The sequence below is a fragment of the Zootoca vivipara genome, chromosome 10 (genome assembly GCF_963506605.1).
Source record: "Zootoca vivipara chromosome 10, rZooViv1.1, whole genome shotgun sequence".
Lineage (NCBI taxonomy): Eukaryota > Metazoa > Chordata > Lepidosauria > Squamata > Lacertidae > Zootoca > Zootoca vivipara.
The window spans coordinates 18211567-18230892 of record NC_083285.1 but is presented as its reverse complement, the minus strand read 5'-3'; the positions used below and the strand labels follow the sequence as shown (position 1 = coordinate 18230892).

Below are 19326 nucleotides of genomic sequence, written 5' to 3'. Positions count from 1 at the left end.
GCAGGTGTGGAGGACTCCCTGGTCCTGAATGGGGTAACTGTGCCCCTGAAGGACCAGGTGCGCAGCCTGGGAGTCATTCTGGACTCACAGCTGTCCATGGAGGCGCAGGTCAATTCTGTGTCCAGGGCAGCTGTTTATCAGCTCCATCTGGTACGCAGGCTGAGACCCTACCTGCCCGCGGACTGTCTCGCCAGAGTGGTGCATGCTCTAAGTTATCTCTCGCTTGGACTACTGCAATGCACTCTACGTGGGGCTACCTTTGAAGGTGACCCGGAAACTACAACTAATCCAGAATGTGGCAGCTAGACTGGTGACTGGGAGCGGCCGCCGAGACCACATAGCACTTGAAAGATCTACATTGGCTCCCAGTTCGTTTCCAAGCACAATTTGAAGTGTTGGTGCTGACCTTTAAAGCCGTAAATGGCCTTGGTCCAGTATACCTGAAGGAGCGTCTCCACCCCCATCATTCTGCCCAGACACTGAGGTCCAGCACCGAGGGCCTTCTGGTGGTTCCCTCGTTGCGAGCAGCCAAGTTGCAGGGAAACAGGCAGAGGGCATTCTCGGTAGTGGCGCCCCCCCCCCGGTGGAACGCCCTCCCATCTGATGTCAAAGAGAACAACAACTACCATACTTTTAGAAGACATCTGAAGGCAGCCCTGTTTAGGGAGGCTTTTAATGTTTAATAGATTACTGTATTTTATTTTTCTGTTGGAAGCCGCCCAGAGTGGCTGGGGAAGCCCAGCCAGATGGGCGGGGTATAATAAACAAACAAACAAACAAACAAACAAATAATAATAATAATTATTATTATTATTATTATTATTGGCACCTGTTACAAAATAAAGCATAGATCTGAAAAATCTTCATTTTTTTGCACTCACTAGTTCTCCAGAATGGGAGAGGCAACCTCTGTTCCATATCTGCCAAGTCTCCCGTTTTTCGCGGGAAACCCCTGTATTTTAAACCGTTTCCCGCTGGCAGCCCGGATTGGAAAAAATCCCGTAAATCACCCTGATTTCCTACCTGCCAGGGAGGCTCCTTTTGGGTCCTGGCGCCACCCGATTTCCGGTGCCCATTGGGTAGCGCGGCACCGGAAGTCGCTTCTACGCAACATCCGGTGCCACGCTGCTGCTGATCACGCATTTTTCAGCGGGAGACTTGGCAGCTATGCTCTGTTCAGCCCTCCCTCCTATGCGGGGCTCACCAAACAGAAAACCTTCCCGAAATAGAATCACCTGCTACAGCTTATCAGTGATGCACAGTGAATTATTTCTTTCATTAGTCAAGATCCCTTTGGCCAGCAACCTCTCTGTACTAGTCTGTGTTCCCACTGTGGACAAAATAATATTCACATGGGTTTGCCTTGTTTTGCATGGGAATGCATTCTCAACACCCCTTCAACTCTACATAACTTTTTTCAAAAATCTGTACACTGATTTTATCCAATCTAGATCTTCACAAAGAAGCTGGCTAGAGCTATGCATTTCCTCGGCAGCAAAAGTTCACCATCTGCCCCTAGACCTGCAGGTTCCACCCCAACAAGACAGAAAGCACCCCTCCTGTGTGCCAGCCCCAGAGAGTTAAATTGCAGCAAGGAATTAAGAAAGAAAAGACAGGGAGGAGTCCAAGAATGTGCTGTTTCTTGAGTCAGGGTTCTTTTGGATTCCGACATAGCCCAAGTTGTTCCCTCTTGCGTGGACCAGAAAATGTACCTAGATTCTAAGGTAGCCGGAATTCTGAGTGTGTGTCTGGAATCGGCTGACAAAACCCTGAGCAAGGACAGGCAGGCAACCAACTAAGTAGTTGAAGTGAGATCTTGCCTGGGATCTGCATGAATGAATCACAGGATAGATGGTTTGATACCAGCCAGTACATAACCACATTATGGCAGCTTAAGGAGGCAAATTAAGTCATCTCTGGAGCTTTCTAACACAGGAGCTAAGGAGATGCATCACAAAAGATTGGTGGTTATGGTGAGCTGTATTTCAAGTACTGACCCCAGGCCAAATTTAATGTTCAGAAATAATGCCTGTTTCTAAGACAGTAGTTCTAATTATATTTAGCCCAAAGTAAATATTAAAATAAATGGGACTTCCTCATGAGTAAACATAATTAGAATCACCCTGTAAACCAGGCATGTCAAACCTGCGGCCCTCCAGATGTTTTGGACTACAATTCCCATCTTCCCCAACCACTGGTCCTGCTAGCTAGGGATCATGGGAGTTGTAGGCCAAAACATCTGGAGGGCCGCAGGTTTGACATGCCTGCTGTAAACCAATTATGTTAGACTCAGAGGTAATGGAATATGAATAAGACTGCCTACCACAAAAAAACGGTTTCTGTTCATATTCTTTGTAAACAACCAAATATAACATGAGAGTACAATAGTTAATTTGTTGTCTCAGACAAATGCTTACTACAAATCCAAGCTGTTAATAATGTTTTCAGTACTTTCATAGGCATTTTTACTTTATTTCTCCATTGCCTTTAGCTGCAATTCGTGCATTGCAGTGGATTGCACTAAAAACCCTTTGGGTTCTTTCCAACTCTACAGTTCAGTGTTTCCAGATTAATCTAACCTGTTTCAAGTGGTTTTTCAGTGTTCTAAATTCCATTTCCAGACTTCTCAGCATTAACTCAAGTTGTTGTTTTTCTTCCGTTTGTTTATAGTACTGCTCCTCTTTCTTCCTTAACTGTTCTTGGTTTTCCTCGTACAACCTTTCAGCACTTGTCCTCTTTTCTTCTTCTTGTTTCAAAGAAAATCTGGCAAATAACCATTTTAAAAGATGTGTATGAATACAGAGGCAGGCATTTAATGTTAGGTTAAAATGCCTCTATAAGAGATGTTTGAGGCTATGTGCATGGGGGAGCTGTGCTTGTTTCCCATCATCCATAGATCTCAGGGCAGTTTGCAACACAAAAACAGAAGATAAGTAATAAAAACATATGCAAACTGATAGCAACACCTGGCCTACACATTTTGGACTTAAGCACATAGGTCCCTGTGGAAATATGACAATGTGCAGACATCAAGTGATGCCATTTCTGTATGTTGTGCCACTTTAAGAATAGGCTACTCTAATAAAACCTTAGCTTAGCAATGCTGACTCCATCCTAGAAAGTCTCCAACTTTTTACAGCAGAAGTATCTAATAAAACCGATTCCATTTTATTTTTTTTAGATTATCAAAATTGAAATTTTTTATGACAGCTTACTTGAGACTGCTGATAGTACTTTCCCATTCAACTTTTTTATGATCCAGTGTAGATTTCATTTCTGTCATTTCTTCTAGTATTCTCTGCTGCTCTTTTTTCTCATTCTCAACTTTTTTTACTTTTCCTCGAAGATGAATAGAACATGCTCTTTCACGTTCAATTAAACTTTCATATTCATGACATATATTTTGAATTTTCAGGAGACTCACGGAATCCGCTTTGGGGGAAACAGTGTAGTATTAACTTACTTGCTCAAAATTGTAATTCATAGCAACAAGAAAAAGTGAGTTATGTATAGCTTTATATCAATACCCTGGAAAAATGTGCTTGGAAAAAACCACACATATTGATTGTATTCTTGAGGTGTGATTCACACAATGAATCCCTGGTAAGTTTAGGGTTCCGAATTCACCACAGTGTTGAGGGGTGCACTGCACATGAATTGTAAATGCACTTGCACTTCCAAGTATCTGGGCCTCAAGTGACAATGATGGCTATAGGAACACTCCCAGATTATGAACCTGCTCCTTCAAGGGGAGTGCAGCCATGTCCAGAAGAAGCTGTTCCACCAAATCTCAGACATGGGAATTACCCACCCACAGGATCACAGTCTTGTTTGGATTAAGGTTCAACTTATTGATCCACATTACTGTCTCCAGGCAGCAATTCAGGACCTGTACTGCCTCTTCTAAAACTTATAGAAGGGAGAGACAGAGCTGAATGTCATCAACATACTGCTAGTTGTTTGGTCCAAATTCCCTGATGAGTGGTTGCTTTGTTGCTGCTGCTATTGCTAGGAGTTAAAATCCTTGTTGATCTACTGCAAATCACCCACAGGAAGACTTACAAACATATTCAGATGGTCCCACCCTTACCCTGCCAATTAGATTTTAGGGGCATACAGGGTAAAATAGAGGGAGAGGAAGTCTTGTTTACAAGAGCAAAAGTTGTGCAAGCAGCTTGACACTGTTGGGTGTTAAATATATTTATTTTGTTCTGAATATTATGCAATAGCACTGTGCTTACCTTTACTATCCAAACTAAGTTTTTCTATCAACATCATAGCTTCTCTATAGACTGAAGTAGGTAACTCAATATCATCTGTAGGTGTATCTGAAGACGGAGTTAAGTCATCAAAATCATTGGTAATTCCCACTGCTCTATAGATCTATAAGTAATAAATACAAAATCAAATAGAGTAAAACTTCATAGCAAATCAGACCATTTCTTTTTAACTATTAGGCCATAAATAGTGTTTCAAGAATACAGCAATAGCTCAGTTCAGCACAATTCAGTCAAATCAAACCATGATCAGTTCACATGCTGGTTATTTCACTACAAAACACTTGAGAAGCATGACTGTCCTTGACCTTGGTGCCATGATCCTCCCCTCTTGTCTACATGTGAACAGATCTACAGTTTGGTCCTAAACAATGGTCTGATGTCCAATATGCAAACAAGCCAGGGTTTAGCTTGTTACACAAACACATCTTTGTGCTATATCAAGGGTAGCCAACATGGTGCCTTCCAAATACTGGATTGCAACTCCCATCAAAACTGACCATTTGCTATGCTGTCTGAGGCTGATGGGAGTTGTAGTCTAAATAACATGTGGCATCACATTAGATGCCCCTGCGCCACATTCTCTGTCAGCTCACCCACTTCCAAACAGTCTCTGGATTTTATGCCAAAGCATTTTGCTTTGTTCAGTTGAATGCAAAATGGCGGTACACCTAAGCTGTTATATTGTCATTGGCTGGCTCTCCCTAGGCAGAAGGCTAGCTGAGAATTTGCCTACTTTCAAACAGCTCTTGGCTTTCCTAATAGTGCTGCTGATTTCTAACTCTCCAGGTGCTGGTATCCACACTTCTTCTCTCCCAATTTCTTTAACAGTCCTATATAGCCATGACCAGGATTTTGTCATAATTTGCCCCGCATTCACAACTTTATTATAGCTCATATCCAGTTGTGTATTAAAAGAAGTCACAAAAGTTCCATTGGTCTGACTGAATCATTAAACTTCCTTCCTTCCTGAAAGTGACAAATTATGAATGTCTAACTGCAACAGTTATTTTGCCAGCAATCACCAAGTGCAGATTGTCCCACTCAGCGATCTCTTCACACATCCAGGGAATGTGCATGTCCAAGGCTTGCTACAACTCATTCCTGCTTTTGCGCATTATCCTAAACCTTGGATCAGCATGACATGAGTGTGGCCATTCTTCCTCAAAAATTGGTGAAAATACCTTTGCCATTTATAGTTCTGTACAAATGTTTATAAGTTAAGGTAAAATTTTGACAGCCTATTTTACAGTACCTTTTTTGTTTCATTCACATTTCGGGCTTGATGTCTAGAAAACAAACATAATACTTTTTCAGTATGAAAGTGTTGCAAGTAAGCTACTTTTAACTTTAAAAATGTACACAAATTTTGTATCTGTATCTTTGGGCAGTGGCTCAGTCTGTTTTGGAGCCACTTCGTGTGTTTCTAATTAGGCTCTTTATCTGGAACTACATTAGATCTGTTAAAAACTAAACTGTTTTCCCATCATTCACTATAATGGGTAAACTAAAAACAGTACATATACTTTAACATAAGTGGATTAAATTAGCAGCCCCCACAGCAACCCAAAGTGCAGAAGCCTGTCAAATTTTAGGCAGATAAACCCAGTGTGAGGGTGTGTGCAAGGCACTTTTAAAGTTTGATGGGAAATAATTCACTGTTATTAAAAGTTAGACCTGTGTGTCTAAACCAGTGTTTCTCAAACCTGGGGGCCCTGCTGTTGTTGAACTACAACTCCCATTATCCCTAGCTAACAGGACCAGAGGTCAGGGATGATGTAATCTCACTGTATACAATTTGTACAAGTGACAATAAAGTATTTCAATGATAGGAATTGTAGTCCGACAACTGCTGGTACCCAGGTTTGTTGAATACTCGTCTAAACAAATGATCTCCACACCTCTTAAGCTCAGGGTATTTCCTGAGTCAGCGTCTCAAAATAATGAGGCATTTGAGTTGAGACTACAGAGACACTTGTAATCTTATGGAGTCTCTGTGAGGCTGTGAGACACTTTGTTAGAGGCACAGATTCAAAAATATAAGAACAGATCCTGAATCACCTGATCATTCAGGGTACACAGAGAATTGATGCATAGCCCTGGCAAATTAAAAATTAAACCAAATGCAAATTGGCAGCATGAGCACATAATTGCAAAGACTTCCTCAGGAGAACTTGGAAGGCTCTGGTAAATCTGGAGACACAATACTTGGCTAAATATATCACTGCCATTATTCCAAATAACAGAGCTTTTTACACTCACCAAACAAATAACATGCATTCAATGGTGGGATAAGCTCAGTCTGTAGTGCATAATACTCTTGATTTCTTGGATTGCAGGGGAATGGACTAGATTCTATGATTTTAATGTTCTAAACAAACAAACAAACAAACAACATTATGGCTGTCAGTACCTCTCTTCTTCCAAAGATCCTTCACTTAAACTGCTGTCATCATGAAGTTCATGTAGATTTTCAATAATCTCCTGACTGGTTTTCTGCTTTGAAATCCATTTTTTGTTTTCACTCTTTTCTACATCCTTCACCTTGGCAATAGGATTTCCCCTCAAATGCAGAAAAAACATAGTATTTAAGAAGCTACAGCAAAATATTGTAAACCACACTACCTTAAATAATATGCATTGGGGAAAAACAAATGCACCTGTAGCAAAACAAAAAAATTATACAGTGAGAAAAATGAAACCATAACATACTTAAAGATGGAAAAATTATTGGCAGATGATTGTTGGGACCAGATCTTTGAGGAAAATTAGAGCTAAATGCTACTAACTACAACAGTATGACTATTTCAATTGAAAATGATGAACTATGCTCTCACGTGTCCAGGATGGAGATGTAAATATAGTCTACATCAGATGGTTGTATAGTTACTTATCCCCTTGTGCAAACTCATTCAGTACATTCATATGAGTACAGATGTATATTAATATTATTATTCATACTCACTTCTTAAAAGTTACTGTAAGTAATCCCTTTTTATCTACTGAGGAAATTTTGCTCATTAATTGACTTTCTTCCATCATTTCACCTTCATTTTCTGAGGGCTTTTGATCCCTTTGTTCAATATTCATAGCCAGTTTTTTCCCAACATTTGCAGTTTCTTTTTCCCCAGCAACCTCCACTTTCTCCCATTTCTGCTTTCTTTTTTCCTCTTCAACCTAAAACAAACAAGTCAATATATTGTCAGAATGCATGTAGATTGCCAATAATTTTTCATTGTTCTTTTATTTTTTTGCTCAACACTCCAGGAAAACAACCATTTCACCCTTGGAAAGAAAATACTCACTACTAAGCTTGCAAGTTAATAAGAATTTGTATTGCATAACAGGTAGTAATGAAAGAATACATGAATTAGTGACAGAAAAAACCCACAGTATTTATGTGAAAGCAGATAAATTATTTAGAGAAGTGACCAACAATACTATAAATGAGGGAAATGAATCTTACAAGAGTAACATTTCACACAGCAAAAGTGAAGAATGCTAAGCCAGAATGACAGTAAATGGAAATATTGATCAATACCCTGTTCAGAAGCCACTTTCACAATTTGGCCCAAATTCTTATCCTGATTAAAATGGGTGCAGTGTATTTGTTAGGCCATTGCACCTATTTAAAACTTAAGTTATTTGTGACCTTTTCATGTTAGTATAGTCTACTATTTGTAAACCACCCTTGATTCGTAGATCTCAAGGTGGTTCACAGCATAGAAATACCAGAAAAAACACAAAATACATGATAAAAACAAATTGGTGAATTAATAGTTAAAATCATCGTCTAATGGAAAGAAAGCATATATAATCTCTTCCTTCATGATCCGCTTAAGAAGAATTGTGTGAAGCTTAAAAAGAGGGCTTTCCGACAAATGTTGAAGAGCTAAAATGAACAGAATGTGCAAGAAAGGATGTGCAAGAAAGATCAAAGAATGAAAAGCAGCAGGTACACTTCTACCTCTTTTTGCAGTTGGGCTTTTTCGTTCTCCAAAGCCAGGAACACTATCTGCAGCATTCCTACCTCATTTTTAAACCTTGCGACATCACATTCCAATTCTTTATCCAGTTCTTTTTTTGATGCTTGATGGAAGCTTTGTACAGAGTTTATCACTTTATTTCCAATCTCAGTATCGGTATCTTTACAACTGCTTACAACAGTCTTAAAACTATGTAGAGTTTTTCTACTTGTTTCGTTTGCTACATCAAAATGTAAATTTGAATTGTCCATCATGATAGGTTGTTTGATACATGCAGTCTTAAAAGTTGCATCTGAAACATTGTCTTTACAAGTATGCAATGGTGAATAATTGGGACTTGTTATTGGAGCTGAAGTCTTCCCACTCTTATTTGTTTCCAAGTGTTCAACTGTATTGCCACTGCTTTCTTCACCTAGATTCACTTTTGTACCTCCTGTATTATTGGACAATGCCTCATCATATGTGTTCCAATGCTGCTCAATATTCTGATTTTCATTCTTACACAGTTTAAAAAGAGGCTTCTGAGAAATGGAATTTTGGGGATATAAAATCGTGTTTTCAGTACTGAATTCCACTTCTGTGATCACAGAGTTTGACTCTCCATTACTCTTTCCCTGTATACCAATGGTACCTTTAGACAGATGAGGTGGTGATGATTCTTTCGTACCCTCTAATACACCACAGAAGCCATCTTGCGATATTCCTTCCACAGCAGTATTGCATATTTTCTCATTTCCATTAACTTCACCGAACATCTGCTTTAGTTCTGCTGTAATGCTCTTAAAATTTGTTTTGACTTCCCTTTTCTCACTTGCAACCCACATTTTTTCATATCTTTCTTCCCAGAGTGTTGAATACAAATGATTGTATTTATTGTTTGATTCCGCATTGTAAACAGCTGCTTCCGTTTTCTTTTCATCACAAGTATATGCAATTTCTGCCTTGTCAGTCTGATTTTCAGGTGGTGGTTTCTCTATAGAGTTGGATGTGTCTATTATATTTATATCCTTATGCAAGCAAGTATGGACAAAGAAGAATTAGCAAATGATAACCAATAATTATGCTACAAATATTATAGGAAGGAATTCAATGCTGGCCTTTTATTTTTTAACAAAAATGTTGGGACTGCAGCATCATAATAAATGAAATATATTTCTTCCTTTTGTGCACTTGTGTGTGTGTGTGTGTGTGTGTGTAATTTACTAAACTCATCACTTTGGACAGATTTATAAAGTAAAATAAAAAATTCAAGTACTAATATTAAGTATTCCCTGTACAGATTTACAATTATTGTGTAGCAGGAATAACTGAGGAGGTTGGAGAAGAGCTATGAATCTTTTGAGAATTCACAGCTCTCAAAAGCATTAGAACTCAGCAAATCTAATGTATTCAGATAGATAGGAATACTCAACAGGTCACAACATCTTCCCAAGCTACCTGGGGCCTCACACACCATTGTTACACTTCCCACTTCAGTAACTGTCACCACTCGCGGTGGTTATTACTGGGAATCTGTGCAAGCCACACATAGCCACTTGCAAAACAATGGAAAACAATGGCTGCATTAGTTGTGGCTAAAGGGGCTGGTGCGGCTTCCAAAGAAGCAGACAGGTAGTGGGAACGATCCGATCTATGTTTATGGGGAAAACAAGAGCCTTTCCCATTACGAGGCAAAGGTTGAACTTGGACAAGGTTCAGTTCCAAAGACACTGTGCTTAGCTCTGTGAACACTCACGTGAAACAAGTGTCTATCCCCACCCATGGAGAAACCTTAAGGAAACAATGACATAAAAACCTCAAACAGGGGGAGAACACAAGGTGGAAACGAACAAGTGGATGAAACACTGAAGACAGGAAGAAACAGACCCTAGAAAAGACATGGGAATGATCGGGAGAAGAACAAAGTGTCGGGCAGAACACTGGGTGAAGGGAACCAGACAAACCACAGAATCAAATGACTTCCCACATGGTCAACAAAGGGAAGGACAGAAAGGCAAATACACACAACAAATAAGAACCGTTATGATCCAAAGACAGGTCCACAGAGTTGAGACATCTCCACTTTTGGATCTGGCTCCCGAAGGAGGAAGGGGTACTGAAATTCAATGGAGCTGTAATTTTTTCTTGCTGTCACTGGAGGGTGCTCAGTATCTATTCTGAATACATATCTTCCTGCCTTGCGAAACTACAAGATACTTGAAATATTACTGGAGAAATTTTGACACTGTATGTTTAAGTGCTTCTGTGGTAAAATGTAGGCTAGAGAATCTCTCTTGGTGGGACTGTGATTTTCAGCGACCCCAAGAAGTAATGCGCCCAAGTAATTCCATGTGAAAGAATGATACAAACATTGATTTGCAAGACTACTGCAAAGGTCTGACCATTATTTTGAATTCCTCAGTAATTGCCATTTCGCTGCTAAAAATCTTTCTAAATACACTTTTCTATCAGTGGCATAGCTTTTAATTCTTTCCTTTGCTCAACATTTGACATGCAGCAGTCCATATTTTCAAAAAAAAATGTATTTATTCTACCTCTTTCATTTATTCATTCATACATAGAGGAAAGGATCTATAAATGTGTTGAGACCACAGAAACCAAGAGCCTAAGGGAGTTCCCATTCAAATAAACACAATACAGTTCTAGAAATAGAGAATGGGCAGTGATGAGAAATCTGGCTGAAATTAACAAGTAGAAAAAGACATAGAATTTGGAAGCAGAGATGATGAAGGTATCAAATTCATCAATTTACCTTCAAAATCACCGAAAAACTAAAAAAATAATAATCTTAAGGATTGTTGTAGTCACATAAGAAACAATATTCAGTTTAAGTATTCAAATGTTTTCAGTTGTACTTATGTACTGTTTTCAAATACTTACCTTGTTCTCATCTTTTTCTAATTCTTTCATGCCTTTTTGTTCATTACATTGATCTGTAAAATATTAGATGAAAATGGGTGTTAACTATTATAACTTCTGTTTCACTGTACTCCACAGAAAACCCAGATAGTATAAACACTTCTGATGGTTGTTGTTGTTGTTGTTGTTGTTTTTAAAACCTAACAAGTTAGCTATACTGAACTGAGACGTATTCGGATGTATTCAGACTTCCAAGGCAAGTAATCAAATAACATTCCAGGGCACTCAGAACTGTCAGAATATTTCCAGCAGTAATTAAAAAAATGGGAGAAGAGAGGAAAATGTAGTTAGGATGTCCCTACAAATACCAACTCCAACTAAAATTAATTCTTCAACATAAATTAGAACCAGAACTAACTAAAACAACTAACCCAGTTTCAAACCTTGCAATCCACAACTCTGTTAAGTGGACCCACTAACTATCAAATGAGTTGTGAATAGAATTGTAAGGCATTTTCTCTGCTCTTTGGTATATAGGCAGAGCCTAATATTGCAAAGAATGAAACCAACTACCTTTTAAAGCAATTCTTGTTCGAACATCAGCTAACTCTTCTGCTCTCCCAGCAACACTGGTTTTGCTTGCAGCATCACTTTTAGTTAACTGTAGTAGAGAGGCATCATCTTGCATCAGAGAGCTAAACGGTTTAGCGTAAGGAATAGTCCTCAATGAATTACTGGTAGAATCCCAGTCAGATGTACCTGATAAAGTCAGAATAGTTTTAGAAAGTTCAAAATGCATTGTATTTAAGTAAACACCATGACACATTTACTTTTTCTAGAAAACAGACCAAAATTACATATTATGTTTTAAATTTATAGATAGAAAGATCTATGGCCTATTATGAACAAAGGAAAGCTCCCTATAGTTGAAATACTCATCTCTGCAATATGGAGTACCACAGCTCTTCTTTAGGAATTTCAGTAGTAACCCTCTATGCAAGGGTCTTCTGTTTACAATAATACTTGGCCATGCATCTCATAAGAGAAACACAGTCATCTGTATATGGAAGCATAGAATGTACCAAGGCCACATTGCCTGCCTTTCTCAAGAACTTAATGTGGGAATCTCTCTCTTATTTTTGACAGTGTGTCATGGACTGGCTGGATGCAGGAGAGTGGTGAAAGGAACCAGCTGGGGAACCGCAAGGGAAGAAGGCTTAGAGCCTGGGGATTGTTGGTGGGACAACGATGAGTGGTCAGAGGGAGAGAAGGAGGTGTCAGAAGCTGAAGAGGTAACATGGTTTAGTGAGCAGGAAGAGTCTGTGACAGAGAACAGTCCAGAACCAGGAGCAGAAGTGGGCTGGAGAGAGGAGGGGGGGGCAAGAGGCAGAGATGAAGCAGGATATTAAAGAAGCCAGGGAGTCTCCTGCTGTGACCTGCTCTCCTCCTCCCTGGTCTCCCAGAACTGGAGAGGTATGAAGCAAGCAGACCAAAGACGGGCAAGACAAAGGAGCCTCAGATTGCTTGAGGAGGACCCGGGGAAGGAGGAGACTTAGGGAGCTATGAGAAGGCAGGGACCTTCAATCCTTGCAACTGCCTCGTCAGGGCAAGACCTGCTGGGAAAAATTCCTGTGCTCACCAGGCCTGAGCTGTTTTGTTTCTTTGAATAAACAGTTAACTTCATTGACACCTTGTGAATTATTGATGACCTGATCCTGACACCTGCCCTGAGAGAGACTAAGCTAATATATGGTGGCCTTAAGTTCTTTCTTCAGAAGCATAGGATAGTTAATTGTTGTATTTTCAGTGTATGACACAAATAAAACTATCTAAGAACCTTCAAGATCATCTTCGGCGTCTAGTCCAAGTTCTTCCATTAAATCTGAAAGCAGAAAAAATACAAAGGATGTCAGCTGAAAATGATATTAAACAAAATGTGTATTTTCCTCCAAATAATTTATTGTAGAATGCATTACCTGATTTTTGCTTTTCTTTGCTTTCTGTCCTCTGATGATCAGCATCATGTTTGAAGTTACCTTTATCAGACTTTGCCTGCAACAAAGATAATCCAAAAAAAAAGAGATGAAACATCTGAATTGGACCGTTAGCTATGATGATTAACTGAAGTAATTAGATTCATGTGAGATGACCAACTCAGTGTAGCTTACCCTCTTCCACTGTGGGAAGTTTGCTGGAGCAATAATTTTAATGGTGTAAAGCAGGTTCGTGACTGAATGCGGGATACTACATATAGAAATTAACATATCTCCCATTGTTCTCACACAATAAAATTCACTCAAACGGGTCAACTGCTTGCAGCCAAACATCTCCTAAGGACCATTACTGGTGACCTCAGTATCGCAGCTTCTCCATGATACATTGGTTACAACTCATCTACCATGTCTAGATCAAAAGCATTTTCAGCTATTCAATGTTACACTTCCAAAGCTTACCTATGATCTGTTCCCTCACATATACACACTACGATTTGGTATGTATGTAAAGTAAAGAACATAGCTCAGTTGGTTAGAGTGTGGTGCTGATAATGTCAAGATTGCAAGTTCACTCCCCATATGGGACAGCTGCACATTCCTGTATTGCAGTGGGTTGGACTAAATGACCCTGGGGGTCCCTTCCAACTCTACAATTCTATGATGCTATATAGCAGTGATGGCGAACCTATGACACACGTGTCAGACATGACAGGCAGAGCCCTCACTGCTGGCACGCGCCCCATCGGCCCATTTGCACTGTTGTTGTTGTTTTTTGCCCCCCCATTTGTTCTCCCGCTCCTCCTACAGCTTGTCTCCACTAGAGCTTGTCTCCGCTGTTGCTGGTAGCCAGAGATTGTTTTTTTAACTCTTTCTGTGCTGTTTTTTCTGGCACTTTGGCAGCCTATGATTGGGTGTAACAGCGTTCGTTTTTTAACCCGTTCTGTGCTGGGATTTTTGGTGCTTTAGCAGACTATGTCGGTGCTGCGTGTTAGTTCCAGCGAAGGTATTATTCGTCATTTATTTTTGTTCTCTCCCCCCCCCCAAAAGCGCAGCAGCTTTGGGGCACCCCCCCCCAAAAAAACTCCAAAACTTTGGTTAGCAGCTCCCCCAAAAAAGCTCAACAACTCTGGGCACTTTGTGATAAATAAGGGTTTTTTGGTTTGGTTTGGTTAAATAATTAGTTTTTGGTTTATTAAATACAGTTATATATTACAATTATACATTTTTGTTATTTAAACTATAAATATCGCAAAATTATGGTGTTTTTTCTCGAAGTGACACATCACCCGAGTTATGCTCGGTTTTTTGGCGCATTTTGACACACCAAGCTCAAAAGGTTGCCCATCACTGCTATATAGCCATATTTTGGTAACCACCTCTGTATCTCTCTACTATGCCTCTCCCACCCCACATCACAGGTCGGATTGTTCTATGCTTCTCAAATCCACTTTTCTCTTTTCCAGTATGTTTCACATATTGCAATGCAACTCTCTAACAACTATGGCACCCTCAAGAGTTCATGGAATAAAAGGCTGCTCTCCTTCTGTTCACAGCTCTTTTGACACTATATTTTAAAATACTAGCTTGTACTATGTTACATTTTTAAATTACTAATTTTGTTAGTTTTATACACGGCACTACAATAATTACATGTGGACTATATCTTGAAGTGGCAGAAGAATTCTCTTAGAAGCACAGGTCAAGACAGTTCTATGTTCATATGTTCTTTAAAAAAAAACAACCCACCAAAACCTTTAAAGACACACATAAGGAAATCAAGAATAGGCTCAAAAGAGCAAAGCCTTGTCAGTAGTGCAAAGTAGCCTACCTTTGAAGTCCATGAAGATTCTGCATCTTCCTCTTCAACATACATTCCAAATGTCAATGCAGCTACAAAATAAAAGATCAACTGATTTTTCTCTATAAAAGAAAATTTTCTCCACAAGCAAGAGGGCAGCCCCAGCTGACAAATCATCACAGCAAGTGACAAAGCAGCAAATCTGAGTTGAGCATTTGCTTGGCTAGAGAAAGTACTAGTATTCATTTCATCACAGTATCAGTTAAACTGCACTGTGACACTCTCTCTGATATTTGGGGCCTAAACAACTTTAAAAACTTATGTGAGCACCTTTAATTGGGTCTGGAAACAAACTGGCAACCAATACTGCTCCTTTTAAACTGGGGTTATAGGAGTTCTAAAGGGAACCCCAGCCAGTAATCTGAGTGTTGCATTTTGAAGTTTCTGAGTAGATTCAAAGGCAGACCCACAAAGAATACATTGGGATAATGCAATCTGGAAGTCACCAGAGATTGGAGTACCATGGCAAGTTATATTTGTCCAAAATGGGCTGTAACTGGTGAACCATGCAGATGAGACAGCGGTGTTGGAAGAAAGGGTTTTGGATTTGTTTAGCACCCGAGAAAATTTTGGGACAAACTGGGTCTGCTCAAAAGGAGAAGACTCCACTTGAACCAGGATGGAATCAGACAGTTAAGACTTAAAATTAAAAAGATGGCAGAGCAATTTTAAAATGGATTGAAGCAGGAAAGACAGGAAATAAGCAGCACCTGGTTCAGAACAAATCAGGGATGAGTAGGGAAATGTTTATGATCTAAGTGGGTGAACACTGAGAGTGCATGGCCATATGATAGACAAGGGGGGGTGGTCATAGCATTTTAGGATAAAATACATATGCCAAAGACATTTGGAGAGTGCCACCATATCTAGGTATCCTTATTTTGATGCTGGACCACTTTGATCTGACCAAGATGGTTGAGCTGGAGTGCACTGTCTTAGCGGAGAACATGCATAGGATTATGCCGTTATAGTAGCCCCACATTGGGAACCACGGGGTTAGAGGCAGGCAGGTACATAGGTAAAGGCTGTCTGAGGGCAGACTGAGACCAATGCTTGCAACAAGTTTCAGATTTTAAACATGCGAGTGACCGAAATAAAATTCCAAAATGTTATTAACATTATAATCTGTGATATGGATAAAGAAAATTTGAGTTTTCTACCATTTTTAACAGCACCATCTTGTAGGGGATTCTGAGGGCTCCTGATATGTATCTTTTTTTTATCGACTCCATCTGATTTCCCCCCATCATCTTCTTTCTCAGCATCTTTCTCTGAAGATTCTTCCTAATGCAAAGAATGTACTAATTTTAAAATTAAACTTCCCACTTATTGTTTAATCTACATACAAATAATTTTTGTAAGATTTAAAGCGGAAGCCCTGTACACTACTTACCTGGGACTAAGCTCCACTGAACAAAATGATACTTACTTCTGAGTATGTACAAGTACATATAGGATGGTGTTGTAAAGTTAAAAATACCACTCTAGGGTCCTCTTGTGGGAAACACTAAGAATGGCTTTCTATCTGAAACATCTTGCTTCAGACAGCTGCCAATGCATTATAGGGTGAGAAATGTCAATCAATCTGTCAATCACTAAGAACTCTGAAGAGGGTTCTCTCAGAAACCAGTCAGCTGATTGGTGTTGTCAGTGAGCCCTACTTGCCAAGGAACAATTAAGAACAGACTTTAAACCCTTGATTGTTCATTTGCAGCCACACCTTTACCTGCCCGCACCTGACATCAGATATAATATGAGGTGTGTAGCAGGTTGGCATGGTTTGGGGAAACCTACTGGGCTTCCCCAACTATAGGCCTGTAGGCTAGAGATTCCTCACTGCTGCCATAGTTTACGTACTTATTTTTTAACTACAGTTCCATTTCCATTATTTTATTAACCATAAATCATTACTGATCCGTTATCGATGTAATTCTATGTGCTTTTCCTCTATGGACTCATGAAAGCAGTTCACAATTAAAAAACAGTAATTAAGACACCCTAAGACAGATTTCTGAGGCAGTTCTTAAAGACTCTGTATGCTCATAGCTGTCCTTCTTGTATCCTAAGGCCAGAACCAGCACCTTGAACTGTGACTAAAAAACAAATTGTTAGCCCATGCAGATTTTGTAGCATTGATGAAATACAATAAAGCTAGCACTTACGGGTTAACCATTACACTGCTGTGTTCTGAACCAACTGCAGTTTCCAAGTAATTTTTAAGGGCAGTCATTTATAAAAATGTGTTACACTAGTTCAGAGGTAGCCAATGAGCCGTCTTAAATATGTTTTGGACTACAGCTCCCTTCACCCATGCTGACTATCCCTGCAGTAATTCAATGGCAGTTATACAAAAAATGACAGGGTGGCTAATATGAAACTATAGATTTTACCTTTAATTCACAATTCAGATTCCTTCGCTGAAGTTCATCTTTGCCTTTCATTTTTTGCTTTACTACATGATTTTTTTCCATCATATTATATTCACTTACTTTGGTACTAGGTTGAAAAGCTTTTAGATTTTCTTCCTCAATATTCTCACTTTTCTGAACTAGTGGTTCACATACTGCTTCTTCCAGTTCTTCTGAATCCATGTACTGTTCTTCTCCAATATTTTGATTATCCAAAAGATCAGCATCCTTGGAATTCTGTTTTCTAGATTTGTGTTTTTCAAGTTCCGTCTCAGACCCAGGATCATCAACGTTTTCAGTGTCATCACCCATGTTTGAATCTACCCCATTATCATGGCAACTGTTTGAGGGAGATGAAAATGCATCTTTTGCACGATCTTTGGTTCCTTCAAAAATCTCAGATGAGGGAAACACTCTTTGGGGGCTCTCATGTGAAATATTGGTGTTTTTCTCATTTTCTTGGAATTGGTCTTCATATTTAGAACTTTTTTCTCTTTCAAATGAACAATTGGACAGTTCATTATTTACACTAATAGCTGTATTTTCATCTGAATGCTCATATTGCCCATCAATAAAAGACACAGGGACGCCAACAGATTCTTTCAGTCCTTCGTTTTGTAAATCTATTTCACTATTAGTATTAGAAGCATTTCCCTCCTGCTTAAGCTCACTGGATGCAATAGATTTTCTTCCTTCTGGTTTTTCAAAATATTCCCCTTTCACATTTTCTATCTTGCCCAAACTTTCTTCTATGTTTTCTTCACTAAAATTATTCTCCTTTTCTTCACTGAAGTTATCTTCCATTTCCTCCTTTATCCCCTCTTCATCTTCCTCCTCTCCTTCCTCCTCTTCCATGTCTTCTTCTTCCTCTTCTTCTTCCTCCTCCTCCTCTTCCTCTTCTTCTTCCTCCTCCTCTTCTTCCTCCTCCCCCTCCTCATATTCTTCCTCTTCATTGATTGAAGAATCATTTGGATCATTCAATTCTTGTTTTGGGGAATTAATGGATACTGCTTGTATATTTTCTTTTGATGATTGATTATTTTCATTGTCTTTATACAAACATAAGTGGGTATAAAAATACAGATGATAAACAAATGATAGATTGAAACTTGTAAATTATTATTTTTACCTGCTTAGAGTCCAGTTTGGGAGTCATCTGGGAACACTTTGAAAAGGAGCCGGGTGAGGATAGAACAGGATGAGGAAAGGATTGAACTTGGAACAAAGGCTTAGGAAGGGACTTTCTCAGATCTTCAGCTTCAGAATCTGATTTATTCTGTTGTGAAATGGCTATATGTTCTGCTCTGATAATGCTACTTTTCTCATCTACTACATCAAAATACAAACACACACAAAAAATTAAACACAGGAGAAATAAATAATTATTTTAAAAAATTGCTCAAGCAAGTTATAATAAACCTGTTTTACAGGCAGCTTACCATTTTTCTTGATTTGCTGGGAAAGATTCATTATCTGAGCCAAACTTGGCTTCTCTGGTTTCTGGAAACAAAATTTAAGCACATTAAGATTTAGCTGAAACAACACTTCATATATTATATTTTTAACAAGGCCACATTATGTTGTTTCTCTCTCAGCAGTGGGTCAAGCAAGCTCCAAGACTTTTACATAATGACCCATCACTGGAGTTATCAATCAATCAATGGATCAATCAATCAATCAGTGTTTATTATGGCAAACAGCCACCCTATTTAAACCACAATTTCTGCATAATTCTCTACATAATAAACAATAAAAATGATCAATCTGGGGTTTAATAATCAATATACTAATTAAGTGTACTTAAAATATGTACATCGCTGGAGTTAGAGTTTGCAAACAGGGGAAAACTCGCAAGCGAACAAAAAACACTGATCACACTGGTTGAGGTATGGTGTAGTACCAATAGCAGATGGTGGACCCAAGTATAACAGGTTATGGTTCAAC

The 19326-nt window shown here is 39.1% G+C and overlaps 1 protein-coding gene across 5 annotated transcripts in view; it reads right to left on the bottom strand.

Moving 5' to 3' along the window:
* The window catches only part of ANKRD7 (ankyrin repeat domain 7), a 55801-nt gene that overhangs the window by 24912 nt on the left and 11563 nt on the right, over window positions 1-19326 (bottom strand). For 2 of the 5 annotated variants that reach the window (XM_035127225.2, XM_035127228.2), the window contains exons 9-23: window positions 18822-18882; window positions 18512-18711; window positions 16135-16258; window positions 14945-15006; window positions 13099-13174; window positions 12960-13004; window positions 11696-11881; window positions 11144-11196; window positions 8245-9270; window positions 7243-7454; window positions 6691-6840; window positions 5533-5566; window positions 4242-4383; window positions 3216-3432; window positions 2580-2763 (exon numbers count right to left, since the gene is read on the bottom strand). In XM_035127225.2, coding sequence (XP_034983116.2) covers window positions 2580-2763; window positions 3216-3432; window positions 4242-4383; window positions 5533-5566; window positions 6691-6840; window positions 7243-7454; window positions 8245-9270; window positions 11144-11196; window positions 11696-11881; window positions 12960-13004; window positions 13099-13174; window positions 14945-15006; window positions 16135-16258; window positions 18512-18711; window positions 18822-18882 — 2772 coding nt within the window. The remainder of the gene's footprint in view (window positions 1-2579; window positions 2764-3215; window positions 3433-4241; window positions 4384-5532; window positions 5567-6690; window positions 6841-7242; window positions 7455-8244; window positions 9271-11143; window positions 11197-11695; window positions 11882-12959; window positions 13005-13098; window positions 13175-14944; window positions 15007-16134; window positions 16259-18511; window positions 18712-18821; window positions 18883-19326) is intronic. The other 3 variants (XM_035127227.2, XM_035127226.2, XM_035127229.2) reach the window with 3 other exon arrangements.